Genomic DNA, 16,972 nt, shown 5'->3' with positions numbered 1-16,972 from the left:
CATTAAAAGGATTAAAACCATTACTCAGTTTTTCATTATATGGTTTGCCTGAAAATGATGAAGAATTACCTATATATGGCATCCAATTCGTACAAATGCATTAAAAGAAATTTCCTATCAAAGAATCACGAAATACTCAAACGAAGTAAAAGAGTACGTACGAAAAGTGAAATCGAAAAATAAACCTATTTTGCATATTAATATAATATAATACTACTATAAATAAACCTTTGAAAATTTATCGCTTCAGATAAGGAAAGACGCGTTGCACAGTGGCAGGTCGTTATGGTCCTCATAAAATAAATCTTTCAAATGTAACATTCATCTACTTTGTAGAGTGATTAGGCTATTTTCAAGGAGGAGGCATAAAAAATGAGAAATGCCCACCCGTGACTCGGATCTCGACCTCTAGAACGCGCTACCATTACATCACGAACGCATGGAAAGGAGGAGATAATTCCTTATATACCCCCCTTTTAAAGGACGACTGGAGATTAGGGGACCCAACCGCCAAAATCTGGTTGGTATTAGATAACTGAATTCTAATAATATGATTTAGAAAAGGAAGTAAAAAATTCTTAAGATATTGTAGTCATTGGGCTATTTTGAAGAAGAATACGTGAAAGATGTGCAATGCTCTCGCCAAACTCGAACTCAGATCTCTCGAATAAACGCCGAGTGTGCTACCGTCACACCATGAAGAGATGCTGGAAGGAGGCAGAAAATATCGTATACACTCTCACCTTTAAAGGGCGACTGGGGATTAGGAGACCAATCGTCAACTCCTGGTGGTGACGGAGTATTGTCCACCACATTTTAGTTCGGGGGCTAGTGTAAAGTCATTAGGTTATTTTGAAGGAGGAGACGGGAAAAATGAGCAACGCCCTCGCTAAGACTCGAATTTGAACCTCTCGAATACGCGGCGAGTGTGCTACAGCTACAGCTACAGCCAACACCTCCTTATAGAAGGAAGCCGGGACACTGAAGCGAGGGGAAGCTCTGACGTCACAGGTAGTCGTCTCTGACTCACCTCGCTCCTTCAAACAAAATCAAAGCCCCGTAGTTGAGCCAAGAGCGACGAACGTGGAGCGGTTATTTGCGTTAGCGACAGAGTTTTTATATTGTCTCGTGCTTTTTTTTATATATTGTCTCGTGCTTTTATAATTTCATACGATGCCTCATAAATGTGCTGTAGCCACATGTCGTGGTAATTATAAAAACGGACCAAAAGTGGCTGTATTCAAGTTTCCAAATGAGACTGAACTCCGGATGAAATGGATAAGGAGTCTACGAAGTAAAGATGGCTTTCAACCTACTAAACATACCAGAGTAAGTTCAATTTTACTGCATTTTTTATGTTTTGTATCTTTACATTTTTTTATTACTTTTATTGATAGGTATGTGATGTTTATGCTTACGATATTAGATTTTGATCTGTGGGTAAGAAGTTTTATGTTTGAAAGATTTTAATCTTGCCTGTTTTAATCATTTCAAAAAAATATTTTCCTTCAAAGTTTTATGAATGAAATAAAGTTCCATATAACAGGAATAATTCTAAATTTAGTAGTTACATAAATGCCAATAATTTGTAAATGCTTTCTAGTATACTGTGCAGGCAGATTCTGTAGTTATTCCAAATTTATCATAATTTATATGACAAGGAACTACTAAGTAATCATAATAGGTTTCATTTTAAAATTTTTGTAATGATATATGAAAGTTTGGTATGATGTATTCAAGGTAATTATTTGTATTTGGTAACCAGTGTTTGTTGTAAACAATTATCTCAAATATATAATTTTCTTTAAATGTAAATAAAGCTGTAATCATTATGATGAGCATTCCAGATTTTACAAATTACTTAAATTATACACGTAATTGAAATGATATTACTGGTTTTTTAATTCGTATTTGTGTATCAAATTATTTATTTAAATCATAGAGCTTATTGACTTCTGTTACTAAATATTAACATGCATCTAACTTTTGTACTCACAAGAAGTTGATTTTTGAATATTTTCTTTTATAGGTATGTGAATTACATTTTCGATCAAATGATATAATACGAGAAATCGAAATGTATGATGAGAAATCAGCGAAGTTAATTAAAGCCCCAATTTCTAGGCCACGTTTGAAAAAAGGATGCATACCTTCTCAGTTCCCTGATGGCCCATCCTACATGTCATCAAATTCTGTATCGAGAATGTCACCAGAAAAGAAGAAAGCTCGTTTAGAAGAGAAATACCTGGAGAAAGCGATAGAAGAAAGTTTGAAAATGAAAGAACGGTATGATAATGAACGATCATTTGAAAGTTTAATTGAATTCAATAATTGCCTAGAACATCAGATTTTAGAAACATTTTGGACAACTGTACATACTGAAAATTCAACTATGTTACTTGATATTTTAAGTGACCCAGCTCCAGAAATTCAGAAATCGGTAGTAATAAATGAGGATTTAACAGTATGTGTTTATATTAAAAACATCGCTATAAAATCTATTGGTAAATTTGTTTTCCCTCTAAAAATTAGTAATGTAAATATGTTTCTAGAAGTACTAAAGGAAGTTGAAAGTCTGTCTCATAACTTACAAAATGAAGAATATATTAAGAATTCTATACAAATTGTGGATGATATGCTTTCAGAATTGAAAAGAGTGTTACCTGAAAAAGAAACTGAACTGAACTTCCTTTCAGAGCAAGTAAATAAACTAAATGTAAAGAAAGAGAAGTATCGATATACTCCAGATTTACTTATTTTTTGCAGTTTGTTAAACTCGATCTCACCGCATGCATACAAGTTTTTACGACATTCAGGTTACATTTCTATTCCCCATCCACGTACTATTCGTAGAATTTGTTCAATGTTTTCTCTTAATCCTATTACTGAGCAATTTAATGATGACTTTTTAGGATATGTTAAACAAAGATGCAAGGATTTAGAAGAAAATGATAAAACTGTAATTATTATGATGGATGAAGTGCATTTAAATTCATGTTTCGATTTTAAAGGAGGAAATTTGTGTGGCATGGCCTACAACTGTGAAAAAGCTGCTACAAGTGCTTATGTTTTTATGATACATAGCTTATTATCACCTTTCAAGGATGTGGCACATATATTACCAGTAACAACAGCAATCATTAAATGCTGAGGATCTGTATCAATATCTTAAGAAAATTATAATTGGTTTAGAAAATATAGGTTATAGAATTGTGGCAGTTGTCTCTGACAATAATTCAATAAATAAAAAAGCCATGTCATTATTTTGTATGCCTCCAAAAATTAGTATTGTGTATAAAAACCCTGCAGACTTATCTCGGCCACTATTTTTTGTTATTGACTCAGTGCACATCTTGAAGTGTGTCAGGAACAACTGGATAAATCAAAAAACTTCTGGGCAATGTTTATTTTATCCAAATTTTGAAAATTTTTCCAAGGTCGAAACAGCGGCATTTGCATGCATAAAAAGTCTCCATTCATTAGAGGCAGGCAGAATTGTAAAATATAGTTATGGTTTGACTCTGAAAGCTCTGTATCCAACCAATTTGGAAAGACAAAATGTCAAGCTAGCATTACAAATATTTGACAGTCGTCTTGCAGAGGCAATAATGGTTATTGGTAAAGAAAATAGTATTTTAAATTACGAAACAACAGCTGAATTTATTAAAATTATATCTACATGGTGGTCAATAGTCAATGTCAAAAGTATCTTTAAAGGACACCATAAGATGAATGAGTATCAAAAGCCGTTAACTGTGCAAAATGATGATGTTAGATATATTTATTTAAATAAGTTACTTGAGTGGTTAGATCAGTGGAAACTTTTAGGCTGTTCTAGTGGTGGACTAACTAAGGAAACACATTTTGCATTAACACATACTAGCTATTCGTTGCTCGAAATGGCAAGGTATTGCATTGAAGAGCTAAAATTTACTTACTTTTTACCAGGAAAAGTTCAGACAGATCTCCTAGAGAATAGATTCGGAAAATATAGACAGCTGGCTGGTTCACAACATAATATTTCTATAAGGCAAGTATATGAAACTGAAGCAAAATTAAGATTACAAAGTCTTCTGCCAACTGTTATTAAATCATCAAAGTATGGAGGAATTCCTATTTATCTAAATTGTAAAAACCTGTGTATTGAATCTCTGGAGAAGGAAAATATTGGATGCACTTTCTCAGGAAGAATAATTATTACAAATGAAGATATACAAAATGTTCAAAATGACATACCAATTTTAATGTATATAGCTGGTTACTGTAGTTATAAAGTTGTGAAACTATTAAGCTGTGATATTTGTAAAGGCAATCCAACTATTGATAAAGAATTAATTGTAGAAAATGAAGGACAGTCTTGGATAAAAAGATTTGATATAGGACTTCTATATCCTCATCCTGATGTACTAAATTCAGTAATATATAATTATGTTGTTATTCAAAAACTTGTATCTGAAGAATTTGAGAATGAATTTTTATTTTCTGCAAATCAGAGGGATATAGCATGTAACTTAACTCTAGACATACTGATAGAAAATGACATTTTTTTAAATCTAGATGATTGCCCTAAAGCTCATGAGTCACAGAAAGTGTTAAAGCAGATTCTTTGGTCTTCAACGAACACATTTTTAAATAATTATTGCAAATTAAAGAATGATACACTAAACCAGAAAAGCATTGCAAAAGAGCGCAAATTGAAAACTTTAAAGCATAAATAAAAATATAATGGGTGTTTAGCAATTAAACATTTAAAAAATGTAGGTTTTAATTCAAATGATGCTGTATTTCATAGACTAGTAAGTTTAGTAACTTTAATGCATGTAACAAGACACAAAAAATTAATTGCAAAGCCTAGTGATGTTAGTTCAGATTTATTTCTGTTGAAAAAATATTTTCGCATCTAACAGTTACTGTTACACATTATTGTGAATTCCTTATTATTTTTTTTTTCTACTCATGTATGCTGTCTGTTTAACCTTGAGAACACTTGAAAAGTAATAGTAACGAAAAATTCATTTCTATGCATCTATGTAAATAAGTGTCTGGGTTGTATTTTAAGTGGTCCTTATTATTAATGTGGATATCAAATTAGTGTTAACATATGGTAAGATTCTTTATCATTATAATTGACTTGAAATATTGAAAAATTCATTTCCTTGCCCTTAATTTGTTGTGTAAAAAAGTGTCTGCGTTATGTTTTTATGTGGCCACTACTTTTATCATTTGGGTATAATTTTGGTGTTAACATGATAAAATACTTTATCAAAGCCACTGTTATACTGGTAATGGGTCATTATACTTTTGTTGATATGGACAGATATTGACTGTTTTACATTCAGATGACTTGAAATATTGAAGAAGGCATTTCCTTGCCTTTAAATTGTCATTGCGTAAAAAGGTGTCTCGGTTTGTGTTTTAGCGCAGCCACTACTTTTATCATTTGGGTATAAGTTTGCTGTTGACATATGGTAAAATGCTTTCTCCTGATAAAAGTTATGTTTCAGCATGCTTACCGAATGATATGTATATAATAACTGCCACTGTTATACTGGTAATGGGTCATTATAATTTTGTTGATATGAACATATACTGACTGTTTTATATTTAGATGACTTGAAATATTGAAGAAGGCATGTTCTTTTTTTAATTTGTCATCGCGTAAAAAAGTATCTCGGTTTGTGTTTTAGTGCGGCCACTACTTTTATCATTTGGGTATAAGTTTGGTGTTGACATATGGTAAAATGCTTTCTCCTGATAAAAGTGATATGTTTCAGCATGGGTAAAAAATGATATGTATATAATAACTGCCACTGTTATACTGGTAATGGGTCATTATACTTTTGTTAATATGGACAGATACTGACTGTTTAACATTCAGATGACTTGAAATATTGAAGAAGGCATTTCCTTGCCTTTAAATTGTCATTGCGTAAAAAGGTGTCTCGGTTTGTGTTTTAGCGCAGCCACTACTTTTATCATTTGGGTATAAGTTTGCTGTTGACATATGGTAAAATGCTTTCTCCTGATAAAAGTTATGTTTCAGCATGCTTACCGAATGATATGTATATAATAACTGCCACTGTTATACTGGTAATGGGTCATTATAATTTTGTTGATATGAACATATACTGACTGTTTTATATTTAGATGACTTGAAATATTGAAGAAGGCATGTTCTTTTTTTAATTTGTCATCGCGTAAAAAAGTATCTCGGTTTGTGTTTTAGTGCGGCCACTACTTTTATCATTTGGGTATAAGTTTGGTGTTGACATATGGTAAAATGCTTTCTCCTGATAAAAGTGATATGTTTCAGCATGCTTACCGAATGATATGTATATAATAACTGCCACTGTTATACTGGTAATGGGTCATTATAATTTTGTTGATATGAACATATACTGACTGTTTTATATTTAGATGACTTGAAATATTGAAGAAGGCATGTTCTTTTTTTAATTTGTCATCGCGTAAAAAAGTATCTCGGTTTGTGTTTTAGTGCGGCCACTACTTTTATCATTTGGGTATAAGTTTGGTGTTGACATATGGTAAAATGCTTTCTCCTGATAAAAGTGATATGTTTCAGCATGGGTACAAAATGATATGTATATAATAACTGCCACTGTTATACTGGTAATGGGTCATTATACTTTTGTTGATATGGACAGATACTGACTGTTTTATATTTAGATGACTTGAAATATTGAAGAAGGCATGTCCTTTTTACTTCCTTGTACGAAGTAAAAAGGAAGTATTGTAATCGCGAAAAGTTTCAGGCAGCATATTTCACCGAAAATATCCATTTTGACCGCTATCGAATGCAATTTAACGATGTTTTTGCACCATATCTGTACGTAAGGACAGAATAAAATACTCTTTTCCTTCAAAAAAATTATAAAACTGCTTAAAAAAACTTAAACTAAAATTAATTCTGAAGAGAATTTTTCGTGGCTTCTGTACGAACGTATGTACGTACGTTCGTGCGTACGTACATATCTCACATAACTCAAAAACGAGTAGCCTCAGAACGTTGAAATTTTGTATATAGGACTGCTATAACATGTATATGTGCACCTCGTATTTTGGTTGCAATCGGCCACACCAAACGTATATAAATATATTTATATATATATCCACTCTATGACTTGAAATATTGAAGAAGGAATTTCCTTGCCTTTAATTTGTCATCGCATAAAAATGTGTGTGGGTTATGTTTTAAGTGGCCACTACTCTTATCATTTTGATATAATTTTTGTGTTAACATATGGTAAAATGTTTTATCGAGGTAACAGTTATATGTTTCCAGCATGATTAGAAAATTGTATGTTTATAATAGCTGCTGCTATTATACTGGGAATGGGTCATTATAATTTTGTTCATATGGACATGCACTGACTGTTTTATATTCAGAGCACTTGAAAGATGATAATATTGAAAAATTCATTTTCGTGCTGTTGAGTGTTTGCTGCATAAAATGGTATCTGGGTTGTATTTAAATGGCTACCACTTAATGTTTAGTAAGTGGTTATCATTTGGTGTTAACATACTGTAAAATGCTTTCTCATGATAAAAGTTGTGTTTCAGCATGCTTACAAGATGGCAAGTTTATGGTAACTGCTGCTTTTATACTGAGAATGGGTCATTATAATTTATATTTTTTATATGGGCATGTACTGACTGTTTTACACTTAAAAATATTGAAAAATTCATTTCCTTGTCTTTAATTTGTTGTTGTGTAAAAAAGGGTCTATGTTGTGTCTTTAAGTGGCCATTACTTATATCATTTGAGTATAATTTTCATGTTACCATATGATAAATTACTTTATCAAGATAACAGTTATGTGTTTCAGCATGGCGACAAAATAACAGGTTTGTAATAACTCCTACTATTATTCTGGGAATTGGCTGAATAAAGGGTGTCTCTGATTAGGAGCACTCATTTCACAAACCTGTGATTTTCATGTGCATTTTGAAATTACCGGTGTCCCATAATTAAGACTGGTGGCTTTCTGGACAAATCATTTTGATATATTCTTTGCTTAAATTAAACAAGCCTGATAGCGAGTAACTTAGAAGATCACGATTTTAGCTTGGAAAAATTACAACAAAATTGTGTTGCATGTAGTGACCAGATACTTTCAAATTGGATACTGGTGCATAGGTAAAACATTTTTATTATTTTCTATATTTGAAACATTAACTGATAATCACTTCCTTTACACAACATCAATAAATGTTTTTACATATACTGGTGATGCTGACATCCATTTGCTGTTGAATGTATCTTTATATGCTTCATAAATAATAATAGCCATCGTATAAAATTTAATATCATTTGTGCACCTGAAGTGTTTTAAATGGTAATGGACGGTCTTCTCAAGTGTTTCCCCGATATTTATCCATATTATGGCAGTATCGTAATACATTTTGAAACTATTAATTGGCTGTTGTAAAAAGTTAATAACGGTGTTTGTAATTGCCAGACAAAATGGGTTGAAATTTAACGAATAGAAACTTGAACTTGCAGTATCAAAATTTAAATATTAAGGTCACATAGTCTCATCTTATTGTTTCTGATGAGACCCAATTAATATAGAAGCAGTTTTGAAATTTTCACACCTGTTAATAAATAAGAATTGATGAGATTTCTTAGTATGGCAATATGCTTAATGAGATTTCTGCTTCAATTTTTACAAGAAAGTTTGAATAATTTATTGATAAAAAGAGATCAGCTGGTTTTAACTTATTTGTATGTTATAACTTAGGTGTTGTGTTGTTATGCTGACTGCTTGCATAAAATTGTAAATAAATTTTTTTTATTTTTCACTTGTGAATCTTTATTTTCAAGTTCAGCTATATAACTGACACAATACAGTTAAGTACATATATAACTAATATTATTGGTTCTACAGATTTAAGCAATAATTTTAAATTGCACATTGAATTATTTGCTAAGCAAACCTCTGATATACTAATTTATTTGAAACTTGCAAGACACATAGCATATTATAGACAAAATTTAGTGCATTTTTATACCATTTTCTTTTAAAGACAAATTACTGATTGGAAGAAAAATGAAATGATAAGTAATAGTTTGTATGCAGATAATTTGGGTTTTTTTCATAAATATTAGAAAAATATAAAGCAATATTAAATTATGAGGGAAAAGTCAGAAATTCCTTTTTTGAGTTAGTATGGCTGATTTTTAACTTTTTAAATGCTGCTGTGAAACCTACAAGGAAGTATAATTCATTAAAGTCAAGAAATAAGAAACAAAAAATTCTTAAATTTATGTCAAATTTTATTGTGTTAAATTTTGAAGTAATTAAATTATTCATTATATATAATTGAATCTCTGAATAAAATCCCACCCAAGTATCTATATCAAATAGTGAAATCAACGTTAAGTACGGCACTAGCGCGCAGCCTGTTTTGTTTCGTTGCTCTCTCGGGGTTTCGACATAGACGACTACGCGTGACGTCACAATCCAGTGTCCCGGCTTCCTTCTATAAGGAGGTGTTGCTACAGCACGAAGGCGAATGGAAAGGAGGAAGAAAATGCCTTATAACTTAGAAGTTCGAATGAAACTATTGGAAACTATGTTGCATATACGTATGTGTGCACTTTATTGTAACTTCAAATTTACAAACCGTTTACTAACACTCAAATATTTTTAAAGTGTGCATTAATAATAATAAGTTCACATCAGAACTTTAAAGTTTGCAAAACTTAAATCGTATATTTTTTAAGCAATATAAAAATAGGCTTACAGAGGATTAATGCAAGCCGAAGTATCAATCTTGTTTATATCCAGAAACCAGCACATTCAAAAGTGAACTACATAACCGTAGACAAATATGGATCACTTAATACTCAATTACACCGTCTACTTAGTACTACCTAGTATACCGTCTTCCTTATGTACTCGACTTCAGACGTATCACGTTCATAACTGCAATACCGGAAGTGTTATATGAGCTGGTATTAAGTCACTGTGAATGCGATAAAGAACATAGCACAGCAGTACGGTAGTTTCTATCTTTTCAAAATTACCGTTTAAAGTTCTAACTGCCTAATATTTAAACAAAGACATCATAAACAAAAACTCTCTGTAATTTAACAAAACCATTTGAAAGAAAAACAACCTTTTTATTCCCTATACATACATATATATATAATGAGCAGAAAATTATATAATTAAATTATTACTCAGGAAAATATCTGTACTTCTCTGAATAATAACTTAATTAAATTACAGATGATTTAGCTAAAATGGCTGAAACTTCTTCAAATATGTTTGCAGTGTCTCCTTCAATGTCCGTTCAAAATATCGCTTTCAAAAACGAACCCTATTGCAGAAAACATTTGCTTGCTAAAAGCGCCATTTCTCGCTAGTGATAGCAACATTATGATTATGTTGTGTGCTAGTATAGGTTAGGTTAGGTTATGTGATTGAAGCAAAACAACTCGAGGGCTACTACCTATGGGGAGATGTGCCCTTCGTAGAAGACTTCTTAAAAGAAACTGGCTCTAGTCCATGTTAAACAGTAAAAAACCGCAAATCTCCCATGCAGCCAAGCGTTTCAGCGAAATTTCAATACAAGTCAAACTACCAGTGTTCGGCGACTTTATCGCTCGGCCCCTGGCGAAAATCTGTGGTATCACAGATGGATGTGGCCTAATGATTCAAATCGGAGAACAGTAATAATTTACACTCTCGGGTTCCTAGAGAGCGAAAGTGTTTCTTAAAAGGGGTTTCATTATTTTTCATTACGCGTAACTTAAGTATGAATCAGTTTCCATTTAAATGTGCTTCGAGAAAGCACTCACCTCCTTAGATAGATAGTCTTCGAATGTTTATCATAACTAAACCAGACGACGTTCGTTACCATGACCGATAGTTATAGCAATAATGCCTTTATAATGACCAGTATAAAATAATTTTCAACTGATGAGAATATTCTAAATCCAATTCGCTATAGGGATCAGTCATTAGAACGTTATTTTTCTGCTGGACCCAAGAGGTCAATATAATAATTGAATATTGCACTAAATTAACCTTTTTATATAATATTATGATTTCCATTTGATATGTTCCTAATCTGGCGTTAAACAAATCATTCATATCACATCTTTTACGAAATTACATTACTTATGTCCTTGATTGTACAAAGTGGGTGACATAGTGTTATTACCACTTCACTGATTTATACATGCATGCAAATAAAATCGCCTTGAAACAATTGTAAACAGCGGCACAAGAATTACATTTCGTCGCAATGATTGTAGTAACTGCAGTTGCGTAAATATTTTTTTTTTTTTTTTTTTTTTTTACGTTTAGACTGTTATTCCCTAGACAGATTTGGATTCTTGAAAAAAGTATAATAAATATATATTAGATAATTGAATTTATACAGGACTCATTTTAAATCAGTGTCTCATATGAACAACAAATACGACGGTTGAGAATAAAATGCATGAAAGCTGCAATAAAACATGACTATATATTGGTGCATATACTTGTCTTAATTTTACTATTTGCAATTACTATTCTTTTGCTTTAAACAACATAAAATAGCTAAGAAACCATGAATCAGTTTCCAGACATACTCTGCAGTAAGGCTAGACAGCTGTAACTGCGTGTGACTTAACTTCTTCCTTAAAATAAATCATGCAAGGTTCAAAATACCTGACATTTTAGAGGAATTAATTCAATTTACTAACGGCGACGTCTATCATGGGAAAAACACAAAAATGAGTTCTACAAAAGTGTTACCGGTTAATGGTTCATAAAAAGTGCCTTTCTTTCAGTTTTTTTATGAGCCACTCTAATAACAAATGCTTATGCTAAATGGTAATTTTTCCTAGGGCTAAAAGCAAGTGATAAATTGCTATCTTTTGAGTTTTGGTAACTTTCCAAACATTTTGAGGTAAATGGTCAGCAAGCTACCGTTTCTGCTTAACAGAAAATACTTTAAAATAATAAAAATATGACACCCATTCTAATTTTCGGTCGTACTTAATTATACGTATATCAAAAACTGTATCATAGCGCCAAACAAAAATACGGCTACAGATATGTGAATAATACATATCGCTAGAAAGTCTCTTATTGATGATATTATAACATAATCTACAAGGGTAACAATCCATAAGTATAGCATAATCTAATAGTATAAACAATTTTTATTTCAACAGTTTTGAATAAAATCGTGTTAACAGTTTACCCCAAGCAAGCTTACGCTACATGGAGTGGCAATATCCGCAAATTGTCAGAAATAACAGCATAGTCAATAATAACTTCTGAAAACCTAGAAGAAAAAGCAATCTACCAGATTTTAAGTAGTCAGTCGTCGTCACGATGGTTAGCCTTTTATACAAAAATATTACACATACTGTCATTTCAAAGTATGGCTTGTTGCATGACAATTTCTTAATTTCATTTCTTTCCACCAAGGACCTGGATGACAGAACATAGATTACACGATAAATACAAATTTTCTTTTGCGTTTCGATCAAATTCATAAACTTACATAAAGATAAGTAAGAACAGAAGCACGTGAACGTTATCACTATTTCATCAAAACTCTACAATATACACAGTGCAGAAAAAGAAAAAAAAAGGGGGGAGGGGGACAGTTTTATATCTCTCGTTCTACCGGGCCGATTGACAAAATGCAAATTGCGTTTTTCATGCCTCGAAAGCGCGACTTAGGATATATATTAGATTTATATATAAAATTGTTCTAACCCAGGTATTTTGAAACAAAATCGAACTTTGAAATAACATACCAATGTTTTTTCCATATTTCGATTCTACGACTCAAATTATGCCTAGGTATTAAATTTTGTATAATTTGGTGCGACATTTACGCAGAAATTAAAAACTTTATGTTGGCGCAATGTTTTCAGTTTGCGCCAAGAATAATTAATTCACTTGGCGCACTTCGTAATATATATAGCAACTAATTTTCCTTTCCCTTCCATTATGCCAGAGCGGAAAAAAAGGCACTTTGTTACTACCTTTTTACATTGTGCATGTGAGCGGGGAAAAGTTTAATACAAAAAAAGAGATTAGTAAATATATACCAAATTCAATTAACATTAAGGAGCTAAAATTTTGATAGCTAATCTTTTAAAAACTACACGTGCGATTTTTTTTACAAAACTTAGCAGTTTGGCTTAATTTGAATTGTAGAATGGAAATATGGAAAACAGAATGGTATGTTATTTCAGAAAAGTCCGATTTCGTGTCAAAATACTTATATTAGAACAAATCTAATACATATCCTAAGTCTCTTTCCCGAGAGATGAAAAACGCAAGTGAATTTTGTCAATCGGTCCAGTAAAACGAGAGATATAAAACTGTTTTTTTTTTTTTCTTTTTTTCCCCTCCGTGTACATGCAAAAGCCTAGTATCTAACTCTCTGGAAATAAGTTAAAAAGAACAATAATGATATCTAAAATTTTCTACATAACTCATGAATCATTTCGATTTCCGAAGTCTGTCGGGGCCTAAGAGAAAATCACGAAGTCCTACCCGTCAATCTCATAAACAGTAAAATCCTTTTTGTTTTTTCTTTTTTTATCGTTACTACTGATTCTTTTAATGTTATTTTAATTTTACTTTTATTTTGCAAAAACTTTATTTAGTTAATAATTATACGAATGCTACAGAAAACGAATTAACATTCTGTGGCACGCAAAGAGAAAACATTTATTTTCTGCATAGCGTTCATTGTATTACATCAGCCATGCAATGTATCTTTTCATGGACATGCAGAAAAATGTATCACAAAAATACACAAATGTAATATTTTCAATGCTTAAATTTGGGCACATTATACGAGAAGGTACCATCAAAATTATCTACCAAGAGCTGCTCTTTTTCAACACACACTGAATCTGCGTGGTGTGGTGTCAGATTCAGCGAAAAAGACGAAGGTGTTCATGAATGCTATTGAAGTCTGCATTTTCTTTGAAATTTAAAGAAACTGTGTCACATTTTGCGGTTTAAAAGTAATTTTAAGAAACATTTCCTTGCAAAATAAAATGGCATAACAGGAATTGATACCAACGTTAAAATCCCAAATGCTTCAAACAGTGAATCCAAAGATATTGGAATTAAAAGGATGAGTAACACTCCTTAAATTACACCAGAAGGAAAGCAGCATGCAGAGAAATTCACATTCTACAGAGATTACTTACTAAGTTCAAGCATCATTCTGAGCTGTAAGCTAAAGCCTTGCATATGAGCTGGAATTAAGACATTCATTATAGCTGAGATTCGATAACTCAATTTTCCATAATTTGAAATTTTCGGCAATTCATATTGCATGTTTGTATATGAAATGATCCAGAGAAATACAAAGAAAATAAGCATTACCTTGTTTCGATAATTTGTATTTCTTCAAATCATTAAATCGAAATATTTGTAAAGTTGAATTTTGTTTAAAAGTCCTTAAAAATGCTTCTTTCTCGATATCTGTCCGATATTATATTAAAAGCATAAAGGTAATAGCCTAAACTTCCATTATGGAAATTTTAAATGTAAATTAGTATTTCTCAAATTGAATTTATCCTTAGCAACTGTACTCTTGCTGTTGTGAGTATTTGAAAAAAGTAGCAATTTTAATTTATTTTAAAAGGATAAGCGAAATTTTTACTGGCAATTAAGGTAGTAAATACCCCGTACATTGTTTTACATTCTACACTTTTATTTTACCTTTAAAACATTCGATATATATCTCTTACGGAGAAACCTCCTGAAAGCAACCAATTTTTAAATTTACTTTCTGAGAACATACTTAAATAAAGGTCCATAAATGAATAAAACATCTGAAACAATAGTTGGTCATCTTGTGGAGACGCCGGGACTCGAACCCTGAATCTCTCGAATACGCGTCGGGTATGCTTCCCATTACACCACGAAGGGAAAAAATACCTTATGTACTCCCCCTTTTCAAAGGCGACTGGGGATTAGGAAATCCTGTCACCAAGTTCTGGTGGCGACGAATTATCGCCCACCACCCTTTTAGTTCGGGCGCCACTTGTAGAGTCATTAGACTTTTTTTAAGATGAAGACGTCCAAAATGTGCTTGTGCCTTCGCCGGTATTCCAACTCAAGACTTCGCAAACACACGTCAAGTGTGCCTGCAGTTACACCACGAAGGCATGCGGAAAGAAAGGAGAAAATATCTTACAGACTTAGGGCCGTTTTACTGCATTTTTTTAATAAATGAAAGATGATATTTTAAAGCATTTCTTGTTTTCAGAAACTATTACTGTTATTGAAGAAAATAGTCTTACTACATGCATAGGAAACCTTTAATTAACTTTCATCAATGCTTTCAGACAGTCGTCCAGGCGGGATAGTGGTTAGTGACTCTAACTGCCGTACTGAAGGACCCGGCTCGAATTCCGGAAAAGGTATGTATATTTGTAAATGTTATAGTGTCTTTTCGGCATGTGGCCATTTTAAACACACGGAAAGCCGAAAGTCCTCTCGTGCGGTTTGGTGGTAGTGAAGAAAGGACGGATCTGTCAGGACGGATCTCTCAAAACTGGGGCGGAATTAGGAAGTCCAACCTCCTTGACGCTCCGGCAACCATTGTTCCATAAATTGGACACGACATCAATCAAATAACAAATAACGACTTTAAGATGGATCAATTTAAGCAGCTGAGTTCTCAGTTAAGAGCCATATGATTTCAAACCATTATACGCAGCATTTCTTGATGCAAGTAATGATTAGTAATTTATATTTCTTGAAACATTTTTATATACCGACATAACTGCTATGATTGATGTATGAAATAAGTTCAATGTTGCTTTGTATATACATTTGTATGGATTTTTACATATAAACCCTGTTTTCCCACTAAAGTTTAAGACGATTTAAGTCCTTCTAGTTAAACCGGTATCCATTCGGAAAAGTCTATGAAGAACAATGCGAATAGGATAAATTCATCTGTTATTAGACATAAACCTGACAGTACAGGTCTAGACCGGATGGAGTTTGGTCTTCTGTTGAAACAACGTGCGTTCTGAACACCTAACAGTTTGTTGAGCAAAACTGTGTCCATCATATAAATCAAAATATTCATAATTTTGATCGATTTTTTTCCAGCGTTAGCGTTTGTTAATTGAAGGTTTCGTATTCTTTTTCAATCAACCAATTAATCAATCACACAAGACGTTTCATCTGACAATTTTTATGGACGTAATGCTTGATGAATGTCGTAGCCTTCATTCCGAAAACAGCCAAAATAAAATTTTAAAAAATAAAATTTTCGTATTTTCATTAGTCCTAGTATGTGTAACATTACCTATATGCGAATGATCATCCTTTAATACAGCTTATGCGAATTAAAGCTCTAAGTTAAGTGTAGGGAAACATTCGTGACTGAGCGAAAAATGGCAAAAAAATTTCTTTAACCATTTCAATTTAAAATGACAAAGAACGGAAAAGGATATAAATTCGTGATCACGTGATTCGCAAGTATTAATTCGATAATAAATCTTAACCGAATAAGACATGGTAACGGAGGTCCAGCCTTATACCCGCCTCTTCCCACCCCCCGCCGAATTCAGAAAAATTTTCTAAACTGAAAGTAAAGGTTTCTATCATTGCAGATGCCAACGCAGATTTTTCACATTCACGTCAGATCAGGTGTATTTTTTTTTCATTGGCTTTATGCCACATACCTCTGCTGCCAACAGAAAGTAGTACAAAAAGATATTTCAAGATTTTTGACTGGAATGTTAATCCTTCCATGACATTTTGACATTTTCATTTCCATTTAAGACTAGAATAATATAATCAGAGCTCCACGTGTCACCATTGCATAAAAATACAGCTTGAACTGATTCCAGGTTTTAAATGTTAAGCTTGTGATATAATCAACTACCGTAGAAAAACTTGGAAAATATGGACACGAGAACTTAAATTTTTCCTTTGCACAAAATTATATA

General features: G+C 32.3%; 2 protein-coding genes across 2 annotated transcripts in view; one reads left to right on the top strand and one right to left on the bottom strand.

The window, feature by feature from the left end:
• The window catches only part of LOC118202627 (uncharacterized), a 393,249-nt gene that overhangs the window by 307,911 nt on the left and 68,366 nt on the right, over positions 1 to 16,972 (bottom strand). The gene's annotated exons all lie outside the window — the stretch shown is intronic.
• Positions 1,016 to 12,288, top strand: LOC146996800 (uncharacterized). Its single transcript, XM_085819672.1, has 3 exons — positions 1,016 to 1,329; positions 2,030 to 2,228; positions 12,197 to 12,288. Exons 1-3 carry the CDS (start codon positions 1,174 to 1,176, stop codon positions 12,286 to 12,288), a joined length of 447 nt encoding a protein of 148 aa, XP_085675798.1. The 5' UTR covers positions 1,016 to 1,173.

Source organism: Stegodyphus dumicola, chromosome 6, assembly GCF_044657685.1.
Source record: "Stegodyphus dumicola isolate Sdum_Otavi_A_Nest chromosome 6, ASM4465768v1".
In the NCBI taxonomy this organism is placed as follows: Eukaryota; Metazoa; Arthropoda; class Arachnida; order Araneae; family Eresidae; genus Stegodyphus; species Stegodyphus dumicola.
Note: the sequence above shows the minus strand (reverse complement) of the source record. Positions and strands in the feature narration are given on the sequence as shown.

Coding starts and splice junctions, on each gene's coding strand:
- LOC146996800 (XM_085819672.1), top strand. CDS start 1,174: ATGCCTCATAAATGTGCTGTAGCCACATGTCGTGGTAATTATAAAAAC. Junction 1,330..2,029: donor AACCTACTAAACATACCAGA/GTAAGTTCAATT, acceptor TTTCTTTTATAG/GTATGTGAATTACATTTTCG. Junction 2,229..12,196: donor ACCAGAAAAGAAGAAAGCTC/GTTTAGAAGAGA, acceptor TTATTTCAACAG/TTTTGAATAAAATCGTGTTA.